Source organism: Cyprinus carpio, chromosome B15 (genome assembly GCF_018340385.1).
Source record: "Cyprinus carpio isolate SPL01 chromosome B15, ASM1834038v1, whole genome shotgun sequence".
Taxonomy (NCBI): Eukaryota; Metazoa; Chordata; class Actinopteri; order Cypriniformes; family Cyprinidae; genus Cyprinus; species Cyprinus carpio.
The window spans coordinates 24,632,666-24,649,564 of record NC_056611.1 but is presented as its reverse complement, the minus strand read 5'-3'; the positions used below and the strand labels follow the sequence as shown (position 1 = coordinate 24,649,564).

Sequence of the window (16,899 nt, the reverse complement as noted above, 5' to 3'; positions counted from 1 at the left end):
TTCATAACAGAACCCTTAAATGCATCCAATCCTTTTAGAAAATGTCTTTCTATTGAATTTAAGAAATTAACTACCATATTCATGGATAGGCCTGAGGATTAGGCTTTGTGTTCGTTCAGACTATCCACAGAAACCGTAGATGGGGCTTTTTCAACCCAAAAAGCTTGGCTTTGCCTTTGATATCCATTTATTGGGAGTGTGTTTTCACTAACACTAGATTTTATCCCTGTCGCCTTCATCAAAGCAGGAATGAAGGATAAACGTTGAGTGTTTCTCACAGCATGACATTTTAAAAGCTTGACACCCGCTTGCCTGGTGTGCCAAATACTAAAAAATCTCCAGGATATTAACCGGATCAGTACCCACAGGGCTTCACTGGAAAGACGACTTAGTTGGTCTCATTCCATGGGATCTTTTATCATTGATATGTCAACCTTTGAAGTGCAGAGCCGTTTCTTCTTGTGGAAACACGAGCCATGATCGAAATCCGTCCAATGGCAGGCCGCGGTATTTACGCGCCAAGCTTCTCACTCAGATCCCGAGGAGGATTTGAATATTTTATGAGCCGGGGAAAATTGGATCTGTCAGAGGATGGTCTTTTACAGCGTTCCTCGTTTCGGAGGCTTTTGATTCGGACGTGTTGGAACATCCTGCTTGATGAGCTGGGATGCCTTTCTTGTGGCTGCTCGAGAAACTCAAAGTGACATGCCTGGCTTGTGTCGTGGACGAAGGAGAAGGAGGAGGAGGATCATAGTACAGTGTCAGGGATTCTGATGAAACGAGTGTTACCTTGTATTACGAGTATTCAACATTATCTTTGAAATTTCTGGTTTCAAGTGTCCTTTTTTCATTCTTGTTGGTATAAAGCTAATTAGAATTCACCAACTTAGTGTCTTCACTCCATGATTTAGACTTCCTCTAAATGTCCCCTTATTTTAAAAGCACTTCAGTCTGATCAGTACATCAATACCTACAAGATAGCAGAATCCAGGTTTATCCTTAGATCCTAAACAGTCCTTTGGCTCTCAAAATGTCTTACTCCTCTTCTATCATCCAGCCGACTGCATTGCCAACTACAGCAACCAGATGGACAACAAGGCCAGCAACCTTCTAGCTCCCGACACGGGCCTTTACAGCGACGTGGACCTCTCCAACAAGATCAACGAGATGAAGACCTTCAACAGCCCCAACCTAAAGGATGGCCGTTTCGTGGGTCCTGGTGGTCAGCCTACACCCTACGCCACCACCCAGCTCATCCAATCCAGCCTGGCCAACAACAACGTGAACAGCAGCAGCGGCGGAAGTGGAGGAGGAAGTGCTGACCTTAATGAGAAGCAGAGCTGGAAGAGCAGCCAGGGAACACCTCAAAAACAGGCTGACATCAACACGCCACTGCAGTATAACGTCATGGAGCAAAACAAACTGAACAAGGGTGAGTTTTGTGGATTTCCTTGCGGTCTCCGAAAATTTAAGGCAGATTTATTTGAATTTGATTTTAAACACTAGCTCAAGCTCTTCAAAGAAACCCATGCCATGTTTTTCACGGTTTACCACAAAGGTGCGTCATCAAATTGCTGCTCTTCTTGTCTTGTTGTTCTATTGTCTCCTCATATTCAGACCACAATAAAAGCGTTACACGATTTTGATGCCTGATAGCCTCCCTGGCACCTTTACATGTGGCTTTTTCACTTTCAAACCCCTTTTTTTAATCTGTCACGGTTGCTCATATTGCTTATATGTGTAATTCAACTCTGTGCTCTGCTAGTAAACTTAATCCATATTTATAGCTGTTGTTTTACTGTTTGGATGGGGATGAAGGTAAAGAGTAGACTGTAAAGTGTCAGATATCTCAAAACAGTGTGAAGCCAGAGATCTTAGATAACTGTACAAATAAGGGGGAATGTAACTCAAGCTCAAAGCTATCCATTATCTGCTGCTTCATATTGAGCCACTAAAAAGGTCATTGTGTTTGCTTTTTGACTCAACTTGCATGAATCTAACTGCGTGTGGGTGTGATATTTCACACTTGGTAGACAATTGAAACCAGTCACCAACAAGTCATAACAGCTTATGACTGAAACCCTTTTGTAACCTTTTACCACTCACCTGTCTGATGTTCTACTCTGAAGCGTTCTGCATTGAAGTGTCTGCATTTTATAAGAGCTTTCATTTGTCTAGGTCACAATACTTTTTTTTCCATTTTCTTTTCTTTTCATTTACTCTGGTATGTAAAGGACTGGCTCATAATGCCTTACCTGTATGTATAATAAAAACTAAAACTCAAAATCTCTTGGCTGCAATCCCTTAGACCACTTTCGAGGTGAGGGGCCCATCTCAGGCACCATCCCCTATAACCAGGCCCAGGACGTCCTAACAGGAGGAACCTACAGCAGCTCCGACAGGGGGAGCAGCACTTCTGGTAAGACATCAATACATCCATCACTATCTATCTATCTATCTAGCTATCTAGCTCAGAATCAGAATGAGCTTTATTGCTAGGTTCAAGAAATTTGTTTTCATAACAGAAATTTCAACAGTGCAACAGAATGACAGCAACAGAACAAAAACACAGATAATAAAAGAATAATAAAAAAATAGAACAAGTAAATAAGGAATAACAATATATAAATTGTTCTGGTATATTACAATAGACAGTTTTGTATGTACAGGTATATTATGTGCAAATTGAAGTGTAGACTAAGTATGTGTTAGATAGTGTATGAGTGTATAAATAGTGTTGTCTGTTCCACGGTTATTGTCAAGTGTTCATTAGATGGATTGCCTGGGGGAAGAAACTGTTCCTGTGTCTGGCTGTTCTGGTGCTCAGAGCTCTTTAGCGTCGTCCAGATGGCAACAGTGCAAAGAGGGAGTTTGCTGGATGTGAGGGGTCCAGAGTGATTTTGCTTGCCCTTTTGCTCACTCTGGATGAGTACAGTTCTTGAATAGAAGGGAGGGTTGTACCAATGATTCGCTCTGTAGTCTTCTGAGGTCGGATTTGGTAGCTGAGCTGGACCAGACAGTTATAGAAGTGCAGAGGATGAATTCAGTGATGGCGGGGTAGAACTGTTCCAGCAGCTCCTGTGGCAGGTTGAACCTTCTCAGCTGGTGAAGGAAGTAGAACCTCTGCTGGGCCCTTTTCACAATGGAGTCAATGTGAGTGTCCCACTTTAGGTCCTGAGAGATTGTGGTGCCCAGGAACCTGAATGACTCCACTGCAGTCACAGTGCTATTCATGATGGTAAGTGGAGGGAGAGCAGGGGGCTCCTGAAGTCCATGATCATCTCCACTGTTTTGAGCATGTTGAGCTCCAGGTTGTTGAGACTGCACAAGACAGCCAGCTCTTTAACCTCCTGTCTGTAAGCAGACTCGTCACCATCCTGAATGAGACTGATGAGTGAGTGTGGTGTCGTCTGCAAACTTCAGGAGCTTGACAGAGGAGTCATTAGATGTGCAGTCGTTGGTGTACAGGGAGAAGAGCAGTGGGGAGAGAACGCAGCCCGGAGGAGCTTCAGTGCTGTTCGTACGGGTGCTGGATGTGTATTTTCCCAGCCTCGCTAGCTGCTGCCTGTCTGTCAGGAAGCTATTGATCCACTGACAGACGGAGGTGGGCGCAGAGAGCTGAGTTATTTTGGGCAGGAGGATGTTTGGAATGATAGTGTTAAAGGCCGAGCTGAAGTCCACAAACAGGATCCTCACATAAGTACCTGGTCTGTCTAGATGTTGCAGAACATAATGCAGTCCCATGTTGACTGCATCATCCACAAACCTGTTTGCTCTGTAGGCGAACTGAAGAGGATCCAGTAAGGGTCCAGTAATGTCCTTCAGGTGGGCCAGCACCAGTTTTTCAAAAGACTTCATGACCACAGACATTAGAGCCACAGGCCTGTAGTCATTTAGTCCTGAAATTTTGGATTTCTTTGGGATGGGGATGATGGTGGAGTGTTTGAAGCATGAAGGGACTTCGCACAGCTCCAGTGATCTGTGGAAGATCTGTGTGAAGATGGGGGCCAGCTGGTCAGCACAGGATTTCAGACAGGCTGGATGTAACACAATCTGGGCCTGGTGCTTTTTTCCTTTTCTGCTTCCGGAAGACCTGGCGACCTCGTCTTCACTGATTTGAGGTGCAGGTGTGGGGAAGAGTGGGGTTGCAGGAGGTGTGAATGGTTGTGTGTAGAGGTGTTCAGGGCAGGTTTGTTTTTTTGTTTTTTTTTCAAACCTGCAGTAGAACTCATTCAGATCGTCTGCCAGTTGTTGATTCTCCACAGTGCTTGTGGATGGTGTCTTGTAGTTGGTGATCTCTTTCAGAATTTTCAATACTGATGCTGAGTCGCTGGAAGTGAATTGAGTCCTTATTTTTTCAGAATAATTCCTCTTTGCCACTCTGATCTCCTTTTCCAGTGTGTATTTGGCCTGTTTATACAAGACAGTGTCCCCCTTCCTGTAAGCATCTTCTTTGGCCTGACGAAGCTGTCCGAGTTTTGCAGTAAACCATGGTTTGTCATTGTTGTACGTTAGATGAGTCCTGGTAAGAATGCACATATCTTCACAGAAACTGATATATGATATTACAGTCTCTGTGAGCTCGTCCAGATCGGTGGCAGCAGCTTCAAAAACACTCCAATCAGTGAGGTCAAAACAAGCTTGTAAATCCTGCTTTTCTTCATTAGTCCATCTTTTTACAGTCCTTAATACAGGTTTAGCTGATTTTAGTTTCTGCCTGTAGGAAGGTATAATATGAACCAAACAGTGATCAGAGAGTCCTAATCGTTAAAAAAAATGGTTAACCACGGTCTGCTCTGAACAGCTGAAAGCCTGGCAGATGGAGCGTGCTGTCTGGAATGTCATCGTTTAGCCAAGTTTCCATGAAACTAGGAGCAGCAGAGTGTGAGAAATCCTTATTTGTCCAGGAGAGCAGAAGGAGTTTGTCTGTTTTCTTGGGTAGAGAGCGGAGGTTCGCCAGATGGATGCTAGGGAACGGCGTTCGAAATCCGCGCTTCCTGAGCTTCACAAGCGCGCCAGTTCTCTTCCCCCGTCTGCGCATCCTGAAGCGTGTGATCAGCGCAACTGCTCCGCCAACTACTATGTCCAGCAAAACATCAGAATAGTAGAAAACCGGTAATATATCGGGTGATGTGTAGTGCCGAATGTCCAGCAATTCGTCTCTGGTGAAACTGATTGCAGGAATATAAATAAAGACAGGACAAACTAACAAAACTAACAAAAACAAGTTGATGTGTCACCACGGAGGCCGCCATCATGATCGGTGCCATCTTGTTTTCTATCTATCCATCCACCCACCCATCCACCCACCTACCTACCTACCTACCTACCTACCTATCTATCTATCTACCTACAAACCCGATTCCAAAAAACTTGGGACACTGTACAAATTGTGAGTAAAAAAGGAATGGAATAATTTACAAATCTCATAAACTTATATTTTATTCACAATGGAATATAGATAACATATCAAATGTTGAAAGGGAGACATTTTGAAATGTCATGCCAAATATTGGCTCATTTTGGATTTCATGAGCTACACATTCCAAAAAAGTTGGGACAGGTAGCAATAAGAGGCCAGAAAAGTTAAATATACATATAAGGAACAGCTGGAGGACCAATTTGCAACTTATTTGGTCAATTGGCAACATGATTGGGTATAAAAAGAGCCTCTCAGAGTGGCAGTGTCTCTCAGAAGTCAAGATGGGCAGAGGATCAGCAATTCCCCCTATGCTGCGGCAAAAAAAATTGCAAAGAGTTTGAAGTTATCATCATCTACAGTGCATAATATCATCCAAAGATTCAGAGAATGTGGAACAATCTCGGTGCGTAAGGGTCAAGACCGGAAAAAACATACTGGATGCACGTGATCTTCGGGCCCTTAAACGGCACTGCATCACATACAGAAATGCTACTGTAATGGAAATCACAACATGGGCTCAGAAATACTTCCAGAAAACATTGTCGGTGAACACAATCCACCGTGCCATTCGCCCTTGCCGGCAAAAACTCTATAGGTCAAAAAAGAAGCGATATCTAAACATGATCCAGAAGCACAGGCATTTTCTCTGGGCCAAGGTTAATTTAAAATGGACTGTGGCAAAGTGGAAAACTGTTCTGTGGTCAGACGAATCAAAATTTGAAGGTCATTTTGGAAAACTGGGACGCCATGTCATCCGGACTAAAAAGGACAAGGACAACCCAAGTTGTTATCAGCGCTCAGTTCAGAAGCCTGCATCTATGATGGTATGGGGTTGCATGAGTGCATGTGGCATGGACAGCTTACACGTCTGGAAATGCACAATCAATGCTGAAAGGTATATCCAAGTTCTAGAACAACATATGCTCCCATCCAGACGTCGTCTCTTTCAGGGAAGACCTTGCATTTTCCAACATGACAATGCCAGACCACATACTGCATCAATTACAACAACATCGGCTGCGTAGAAGAAGGATCCGGGTACTGAAATGGCCAGCCTGCTGTCCAGATCTTTCACCCATAGAAAACATTTTGCGCATCATAAAGAGGAAAATCCGACAAAGAAGACCTAAGACAGTTGAGCAACTAAGAGCCTGTATTAGACAAGAGTGGGACAACATATTCCTAAACTTGAGCAACTTGTCTCCTCAGTCCCCCAGACGTTTGCAGACTGTTATAAAAAGAAGAGGGGATGCCACACAGTGGTAAACATGGCCTTGTCCCAACTTTTTCGAGATGTGTTGATGCCATGAAATTTAAAATTAACTTATTTTTCCCATAAAATTATACACTTTCTCAGTTTAAACATTTGATATGTCATCTATGTTGTATTCTGAATAAAATATTGAAATTTGAAACTTCCACATCATTGCATTCTGTTTTTATTCACAATTTGTACAGTGTCCCAACTTTTTTGGAATCGGGTTTGTATGTATCCGTCCATCAATCCGTCCATCCATCTATCCATCCATCCATCATTTTGTTGTTCATCCATCCATTCATCGTTTTGTTGTTCATCCATCCATCCATTCCTCCATCAATCATTCTAAAGTTCTGTTGTTCATCCATCCATCCATCCATACAACCACCCAACCAACCAACCAAGTTGTCATAAAAACCTGCACACATAACCTCCTAAACGGTTAGCCTGCAATTTATTGCATTATTCTGTTTTCTTCTCATTTCCATTATTTCAGAGCCTTTTCATCACTTTAAGAGGCAGTAAATCATATGCAAAACAGGACATTTACAAATCGCGCACTCATTATTGAGAAACTCTGGGGAACAAAGAGAAACATTTGAGTCCGAACAAAAGGAGGCGATCCTTCCTCACGATTTCTGAGGTGTACAAGTGCATATCTTACACGGCAGCAACAATCTCTCTTTCAGTCCTAATTCCTTTAGTTAAAACCTTGTTCCCAGCAGATTTCTAAGGTCTGTCGCATTTTCCCGGGATGTGTCTGCTTTGGAGGCTATCCCCCTCCCTTTTTGCGATTCGCCACACCGTCATTAATTACTTCGGCGTTCATCCATCCGACTCAAAGAAAGGGGGATAATGTTGTCAGAAAGCCGGTGTTTGTTGCAGGACAAAGATAAATGAGGCCCATTCTGCGGCGTATGCAAGGCTGCTGGCGTAATGCATCATATCTATTTTTATATTGTATTTGAAGTTCAGGTAATTAAAGAGAGGGTCTGAGTGTGTGGAGGTCCTCACAGCTCATTGGCTCTGAATTTTAATTCCTTTTTGTTAATTGGCCTCCAATGTTTCTCTTTTTAATTCTCTCTCTCTCTACCTCTCCTCTGGGCAATGGAGAGTGTTAGTTTTGAAAAATTACTCATTTTTTGATGGAGAGCGCAACGTTAATTACAAATAGAGAGATAATGCGCATAAGCATTTTACACCACATAAATTATGGTGTGGGTGTCATTAATGTTGCTTCTCCTGAGTGTGTAAGTGCCATTTGTATCACGCATGCATCAAGCTCTCAAACAAACTAACAGAAAATGAAATGAACCAGAACTTATTACAGCATTTTAGTTTGCAATCAAATTAATTTATAAGTTTGGATGACATTGTGGGCTGGGAGTTGATATAGCTCTGTTTGTATCACTCTAATTGTGTATTTTTCATTTATTTTTGCTTTACAGGAAGTCAAGGACAGAAGAAAGGTGGGCGATCAACTAAACAGTTCAAACAGAACCCAATGAATTGGACTGAACTGTTGCCTCCTCCTCCGGTTAATCCACCACCATGTCAGGAATACACCCTTGCAATGGATGACAGGTTAGATTAACACACAAAATGTTTCACTTATGGTGTACAGTATGCTTACAATGCACATTAGGAATTACATTACATTTCAGATTTTTATGATAATATTAAATTAATAAAGCAACAAAATATTAATACAAATTGTTTGACTTATGGTGTACAGTATGCTTACAATGCAAATAACTTTAATAAGATATTATTTTAAATATAATTTTAAGTAGATTAATAAATCAACAAAATATTATTACAAATTAAAAGAATAAAATTAATAAAACAATATTTTAAAATAACATGAATATATAAATGTATAATATAAGTAATTACTATTATTTTAAAAGACATTTGTCAGACAGTTTGCACAGCAACTTCCAAAAATTTTGGCGATTTTAGTTTTTCAAAGTGATCATGTTTTTTGGTTTTCTCTTCAGTTATGACACAGACCTGCAGTGCCCCTTGCCGCCGTCTCGTATGTATCTGCAACCTGACGAGCTAGAAGAGGAGGAGGAAGAGGTGGAGCTGGAGCGCGGACCTACGCCTCCCGTACGGGGAGCGGCTTCCTCACCTGCCGCCGTGTCCTACAGTCACCAGTCCACTGCGACCCTCACCCCGTCCCCTCAGGAGGAGATGCAGCCCATGCTGCAGGATAACCCTGACCTACACGAGCGCAGGTACGCCAGCTGCAACAGCTTAACAATACTTTTCTTTTTGAACCATTTACAGTTTCATACATTTGACGTCTGTCGTCCTCCTAGGCGACTCTTGGTGAGCCCACCCCCTCCACCACGCCCCCTCTCCCCTCCGCACACGTATGGCTACATCTCCAGCCCCCTTGGTCTGGACACAGACGGCCTGGAGGAAGAAGAGGATGAGGAAGAGGGTGACGAGACGGATGCAGAGGTGGCTCGAGTCCACCAGCTCCACACCCACCCTCACCAGCAGCACTTGCCCCAGCAAAGGGCTCTCCTGCGGGGCCTGGAACAGACCCCGGCCTCCAGCACCTGTGACCTGGAGAGCTCTGTCACCGGGTCTATGATCAACGGCTGGGGCTCGGCTTCAGAGGAGGATAATGCCTCGTCGGGTCGCTCCAGCGCCGTCAGCTCATCGGACGGATCTTTCTTTACCGATGCTGATTTCGCCCAGGCCGTGGCAGCTGCGGCCGAATATGCTGGTTTACGAGTGGCAAAGCATCCTGGGAAAGGCCACCATCAGCTTCCAGTGTCTGGAGGTACTGGAAAGTGTATATGCTTTCTTAATAAACGTTCCTAACGTTATTGTGCATAATTAAAAAAGGCCTAATAATATAAACCTACTCCTAAATCAAATTTTCTGGATAAACTCAAGCCCAACCTACATTATTTTCCATAAAATATTCTGTTTTACTTAGAAAAATGCCAAATTGTAGAAGATATGGAAGTGCCCCATATTTGCTCATGAATTTAAATGGAATAATTGTTTTAAATGGAGACCTTAACTGTAATACTATACATCCTACAGTGGCTAAATTAATTTGTATTCAATTCTGCGGCCTTTAATAGAGCTGAACTAAGCAAACCCTCTGTCCTCTAATTTGCCAGCAGCACGGAAATACCAAAACCTCCCTGCGGGACACCGTCCAGGCAGCCCAGTGTCCACAGACAGTAACGTTAGTGCAGCCCCGGGTCAGAGGAGGCCCCTAAAGAGGCAAAAACAACATCCAGCTGCTCAGACAGGCTACCAGCGTCGAGAGGCCTATACAGAGGGTATGTCCACACTGCTTTCTGCTTTCAGTCATGAATCATGAATTCTAAACACTTATCTTGTTTTTTTTTTTTTTTGTTTTTTTTTTTTTTCATTTTTAAGAGAAAATAGAAAAATAATAATAAAAAATGTAAAATACTACAAAAATAAACAAATTAATTAAAATAATAAAATAAAAATAAATTAAAAATAAAATGAATTACAATGTTTTAAATAACTTGTATTCATTATTATTATTATTATTATTAACCATGTATAAATAGAATACGTTTAAAAGTAAATTACATAATTCATAATATTTTTTGAAAACTAAACTAAAATGTTACCAAAATATTAAATATTATATTTTTAATCATTTTTTTATTATTATTAATGATGATAATAATAATATTAAAATAAAATAAAATACATTTAATTGTAAATTAAATAATTTGTAATTTTATGAACATTTTCAACTAAACTTTAAACTAAACTTTAAAATGCTACCAAAATATTAAATATAAAATAATAAACAAAAGTTAAACAATTTATAATGATTTATTCAAATTAAAAAATATATAAATATTATAATTGACATTGTTACAATATGATGTTCCAATATTTTTAAGAAAATAATAGTTTTTTTTTTTTAATCATAAAATGATTACAATTTTGTAATATACTGTACACTTTATATTATTTCTTTCAAATATTATGAATATATTTTGGTAAAATAATTTCTTGTTATTTTTCAATTTAATATTATAATCTAATTCATGTAATCTAATATATATATATATATATATATATATATATATACTATATATATATATATATATAATTGTTTTCTTATGACTATGCTATGAACATAATTTAGTGTGCAAACAGCTGCTCTCAATGATTTTAGACTAGTTCAAACCGATAACTTGTGTGACACTGATGTGTTTTTGACCAGTTCTTTACAACGATTCATATTGTTCACACAACCCTTGTGATCCATTTAAAATGGTGGTCATACATTCACATAAATGTTGATTTAACCTAAAATGTTGAAGATGATTAAAAAGTCCATGGATGCTATGCTACCCACACACAAGACAACAAGCATCTTCCAAACATTTAATCTACACAGAGCAGGATCATAAAGAGCGAGGGGGGGTGGAGAGGTCAGTTGAGTGGGACGGCGGCGTCCACCTACAGTGTGTCAGAAGCGACCACTCTGCTTCAGTCTCGAATGAAATTGCAGCAGGTGCAAAAGCTTCACTGAAGAGCTCTCTGAAGGCTTCAGAAAGGTCACGTTATCTGTGTGTGATGCGTGTGGAACTGCAAAAGGAAGTGCTCACAAACACATCCAAACTTTCTGCTCGCATTTGTGAGTGTGTATTTGTGCACACGGTCTCATCTGCTGCGTCTCATCATCGAGTCAGTTGTGCTTGTGTGTTGACACTAAGATTTAATATCAGACACACACAGGGCTTGGTCGGCTCTATCAGATCAACTAGCCCCTCTCATCTGTCCTTCTCTCCCTCCCTTCACTGTAATCTCTTCCTCCCCCTCTTCTAATCTCCTCCGCTCCCTCTCTCTCTCGTCTTTGTTCGCTGTTGGCCGCTGAAGAGACCCAGATTGATCAGTCTGTGTCAGCTCAAGTTTCTGTTGAATGTGTGATTTGATTTGATAGGCCTTGGTCGAGTTACGCTGTGTGGGAGGGTTAAATACAGCGTTTCGCACGGAAAAGAAGAAGGTTGTCGTTTGAATGCGCTTCACACAAACACACTCAAAACTAAATGATCTGAAACGCAGATTGCCTACCAACCCCCCAAATACCAGGCGTCAAACACACACTCCCCCCGCCTCTGTTAATTTTGCTCTTGTTTGCTCAGTGCTTTGGGTGACACCAGGCTTATTATCTCGTCCTCCTCCAACTCCTCTCCAGAAGGCCCTGTTAACCTTTCATCTGCCTCCACTTCTGTCTGGAGAGAAAAGAGCCAGTCTTTTCCAGACGTTCTTCCCTCTCTTTGTCTTAGTTTCCTCCTTTTACAAGTTTCTATTAGAAGTTTGTTTTCAGATTTCAAGGAAAGTTTTCTGCAGGAATGCTGAGGGATATCTTTGGTTATGAAACGTTTTGAAGCAAATACTGTTTTTTGTTGTCAGATTTTGAAGGAAATTCAATGTAGTAATTTTGTTGGTCAGCTGAGATGTGTTCTGTTTCTTTTCACTGCAGCCAGGCAAAATAAAACTTTAGATATAGGCTGTAGAAATAGGTGTTATGTCCCTGTTTGAATAGAATATGTTAAGCAATTACTAGTAATGATAAAAATATATATATATATATTACAATTTATAAATTAAATCTTAAAGTAAATTAGAGAATTTATGATAATTTATGAAAAAAACTTAAAATGATCCCAAAATTAATTAAAAAAAATAATCAAATAAAAGTAAATAAAAATTATTTATTGAAAAAAAAAGTGAAAAGTGATATGAAAAATTAACCTTGAATGGCATGTGTAAAGCAGTTTGAGTTGATTTATAACGTTGTTTTATAATAGCATTTCAACCATCAATTTTATTAAATAGCTGATGCATTTGCAAAGGCATAAGATACTGTTCAAAAGTCTGGGGTTAGAAAGGTTTTTTTTAATAACTGTTTTGCTCAACAAGGCTGCATTTATTTGATCAAAAACAGCAAATTTACAGCAAAAACTGCAATATTGTCCATTAAAGTTTAAAAGATCTATTTCCAGATGCAATTTAATGTAATTTACATTTAATCTGTACATTTTCAGATTAAAATGTAATTTATTCCTGTGATGCAAAGATGAATTTTCAGCATCATTACTCCAGTCTTCAGTGTCACAAGATCCTTCAGAAATCATTCTAATATTCTGGTTTGCTTAAGGAATATTTCATATTATCAATGTTGAAAACAGCTGAGAGGCTTAATATTTTTGTGAAAATTGATGCATTTTGTTCAGGATTCTTTGATGAATAGAAAGTTCAAAAGAGCATTATTTTGTAACACAACTCTTGAATTGTAATTGGATTGTAAATGTCTTTAATTTCACTTCTTATCAATTCAATGTATTCTCGTTGAGCAAAAGTATTCACATCTTTAAAAAAAAAAAAAAATCTTACTGACACCAAACTTTTGAGTGCAAAAAACATGCACTCAACATCGATCATTCATACCACATCTAAGCAAGAAAGGACGTGTTTTACACTACTAGTAATTTCACGGCAGTGCAGGCACTCTCACACAAATAAGGACAGCAGCGCTAGCTGTTGTATGAAGCAGAGAGAGAGCCCTCTCTTAAATCTAACAGCTCTCTTCTGCTCCTGTCTCTCTCACCCTGGCATCGATCCGCCGCCTGACTACTGCAAGACACCACAGGGCTTATAAAAACCATCCACGTCCACCATCCACTGACCCTTCTCATATTTTGCTGAGTGTCAGAGCAGTGATGAAGCACTGCTAAGCTCTCCCCGACAAAACGAGACACGCGCTCTGTAAAGATGTCAGGTGTGGTCTGACCTTGAACGGGTAAAAATGTGGACGCAGCACCTGAGCACCATTTTAGCACTTTTTAAACTTGTCAAAAAGGGTCCTAGTGACGCAATGTTTGCGTAATACGGTTGTTTTTGTGATTGTGGCGCCTGTTGGGATGTCATTTTATATGCATGTTGATTTGAAATTGAATCAGGTTTCAATGCACAGAGCTCGGGCGACCTTTTTAGCCGATGCTAAAAGGAACAAGAACGGCAATTGTAAACAACCCTGAATAACTGGCACGGGAAGCGTGGAGACATCCAGTGACAGTGATGAACCGTCATTCACAGTTTCTCGACTGACTAGCGGTGCGACGGTGGGAAAGAGCTCCAGCGTGCAGCTGTTTGGAGGGTTGCGACGAAACAGCACAGCTGTGTTTCCATGGCACCTTCCGGGTGCCAGACAAATGAGTTCTGGTGTCAATTAGCTGAACGTCTGCTTCTGAAGGACACTAGCATGTGTGAATATCGACCTTATTTTGCAACGCGGAAGTAAGCTATTTTCTGTAAAATGTGCGAGACTTCTAAATCATTAGCTGCTAAGTGTGGTAAAAACTGTGCTACAAACCAACTACAAAAATACAAAGTATTATGACAATGTATTAACCCTTCCGTGTCAGTTACAAAAAGCCACATACAGTAGAGGTATGTCAAAACGGTTGTATTTTTCCCCCAATGGTCCTGGTGTCTCATTTATAAACGTTGTGTATGCACAAAATGGGCATATAAAATGCGTACGCAATTTTCCACGCACATTTCGGGATTTGTAAAAAATAAACTTGGCGTAAATATGGACGCAACGAACGGACATTCTAGACCATGCGTACGCACTCTTTTTCCTGGAGTGAGAAAAGTAATGAGGTAAACATGTTTTCATTTCGATATACACATTTACACTAAATATTTCACTCTCATTAACCCCTTTGTGGTCAAAGATCGGCGACGCCGATAACAGCACGTTAAACATCACACTCTCTTACTTGATCTGGAGAAACTGTGCATCAGTTGAAAGTTTATAGATTCTAGCTTCGATATTTGACCACTGTTTTGATAAAACATTGTTGCAGTGACAGTAATTTATGTCAGGAGTGCAAAATAATAAATTAGTATGAGTCATTTTTAGAATAAAAATTCAGAATAGAATTTAGAATAGAATAGAAATTGGAGATAATCACTGAAATACAAAGTCATTACGCAGAAGTAAGAAATTATATGAATTTAGGCATGTTTAGTGGATGCGCTTGATGACACCTCCTGTGGCATGCTGTTTTAATGACTGCGAGGAGTGCTATAGGTGCACAATAATTCATCTTCAAACTAAACTGCATATCTCATGTTCGGAGAAAATATTTTAGTGAGAATAATGATGCGCACTTCGATACTGTGGCGGACATTGCTGGATCGGTGGAACAGTCTATATTATCTGGTTTGAATAGGTCCAATGATAATATCTTACTGTACAACCGCAGCTGCATGGAGGTGTTGATGTCGTGTGAAAGCATCTCCACAACATTATGAAAAATACCATTGTATTTGAAGGATACAACTTGAAGAAAATTGTAATTTGGAAGGTTGTTTTTTTTTTTTAAATAGGCTACTTTGTTAGTGACGTGCTCAGTCAGACAATTCTGTTCACACTGCAATAAATATAGACTAAAAATAGCTAAAAGATGTTCACCTTATCAGCAAAACTGCATAAATTAAATTTGATTTGAATTGTTTAAAACAATTGAAATACTATTTGGCCAGTGGAAAAGAATGAGATCAACTCTATTCTAAAATATTTATCTGAGAACTCATTTTAAACAGTTTTGTTTTATGGATTTTGATATATTTATGCTAAAACATAAGAATACTGGATGATTTTTAGCAATAAAAATGGCATTTATATTCCATATCTCATATTTCCTTGATGTCTTGTACCTTTAAAAAAACGGTGGTTATAAATATGGTGTCACGTGGATGGGAATATGCATGGAAATGATATGCAAGTGAGATTATGCATAGTAAAACTAGGCGCTGTAAGCTCCATATTTGGTGATTTCGGGGAGGAGTCGGGGTGGAGATGCACATTCGCACTTCCTTCCTCTGACTGGGATTTACAAAGGGATTTTTGCGCAGGTTCTGGCGTACACATGGTTTTATAAATCAGAAAACATTTGTGCGAACGCAAAATCTAGCTTTGTGGATAGTCGTGAATTGAGGTGGTAGTGAATTAAGGTTTTAAAAGATTGTAGTTTTTTTAGATAGTACATTTTTTCAAGCCTTGCGATTTTTGTGGATTTTTTTATGGTTTTTTATTGGAAAATATTTAATAGTATAGTATTTTATAGTATAGTTTTTATAAAAATATTTATATATTATAGGCCTATATATATATATATATATATATATATATAATATATATTATAAAAAAATATTGAAATATAGTCTTAAAAAAAAAAAATACTATAAAAATATTTAAAATATAAAAAATCTAAAACATTTGAATTAAACTATTAAATTAAGGAAGGAAAATTTAAAACACAGCCAAAATTATCAAAAAGAAGAAAAAGTCCCTGGAAGCGGATATCTCTTCACATTCAAGTTACAAATTGTCACATCTGTCTTATGTTAAAAATAAAGTGGATAGCGAGCTATAATGTCAAACATATCAAATATTCACACAAAATAAATGCTTTTCCTTTTGTTTTCTCACAGATCTCCCCCCTCCTCCGATTCCTCCTCCGGCTATGCTGAAGTCTCCAACACACCCGGCCAAAACCATCCCGGAGGGCCCACGGGGGGCCATGGCGCCCAGATCCAGTTCTGCTGATGGCAAGGACAAGCGAACAGGTTCCGGCGGACCCAGACCCCGGGATGGCTCAGACAACCGGACCAGCTCCTCAGAACGGCGAGAGGGCCAGGATCTACAGAAGGGTCAGAGGACGGGGAAAAGCAGCAAACAAGATGCCAGTGCAGGCCATAAGAGCCGCCAGCACCCAGGTACTGCACTACTGTCCTGTTTTCTGATGTTAAATACTATGGTAAATAATGCTCAAGTCACTTACCTGTCATTTTCATGTCTCTTTCAGGATCAGAGGACATCCTACCTTACAGTCGCCCATCTTTCCCAGCAGTCCACAGTCCTCGTGGAGAAAGAGACCCCAGCTCCTCCAGTTCACTGTCCTCTCGAGGGTCCGGTGGACGGCGGAGAGGTGAAGGGGCTCCGGGGGCCCGCAGAAACCCTGCAGATGTTGGTCTAAGCACCATAGGAGCCTTTCAGACAGGAGGGGAGGAGCTTGAGGTGCGTCCTCACTTCTAACATACCTGGAAATGGAAGGAATACATGAATCTGATTGGTCAATAGCAATCTTTGGTCAACCATATTTATATATTGGACAAG

At 40.0% G+C, this 16,899-nt stretch overlaps 1 protein-coding gene across 9 annotated transcripts in view; it reads left to right on the top strand.

The window, feature by feature from the left end:
* LOC109102016 (roundabout homolog 1-like) overlaps positions 1–16,899 on the top strand; it is a 171,065-nt gene that overhangs the window by 152,335 nt on the left and 1,831 nt on the right. For 5 of the 9 annotated variants that reach the window (XM_042739956.1, XM_042739957.1, XM_042739958.1 and 2 more), the window contains 7 exons: positions 1,058–1,432; positions 2,309–2,419; positions 8,129–8,264; positions 8,681–9,477; positions 9,830–9,991; positions 16,215–16,499; positions 16,589–16,800. In XM_042739956.1, coding sequence (XP_042595890.1) covers positions 1,058–1,432; positions 2,309–2,419; positions 8,129–8,264; positions 8,681–9,477; positions 9,830–9,991; positions 16,215–16,499; positions 16,589–16,800 — 2,078 coding nt within the window. Of the gene's footprint in view, positions 1–1,057; positions 1,433–2,308; positions 2,420–8,128; positions 8,265–8,680; positions 9,478–9,826; positions 9,992–16,214; positions 16,500–16,588; positions 16,801–16,899 lie in introns of all 9 variants that reach the window. The other 4 variants (XM_042739960.1, XM_042739964.1, XM_042739959.1 and 1 more) reach the window with 2 other exon arrangements.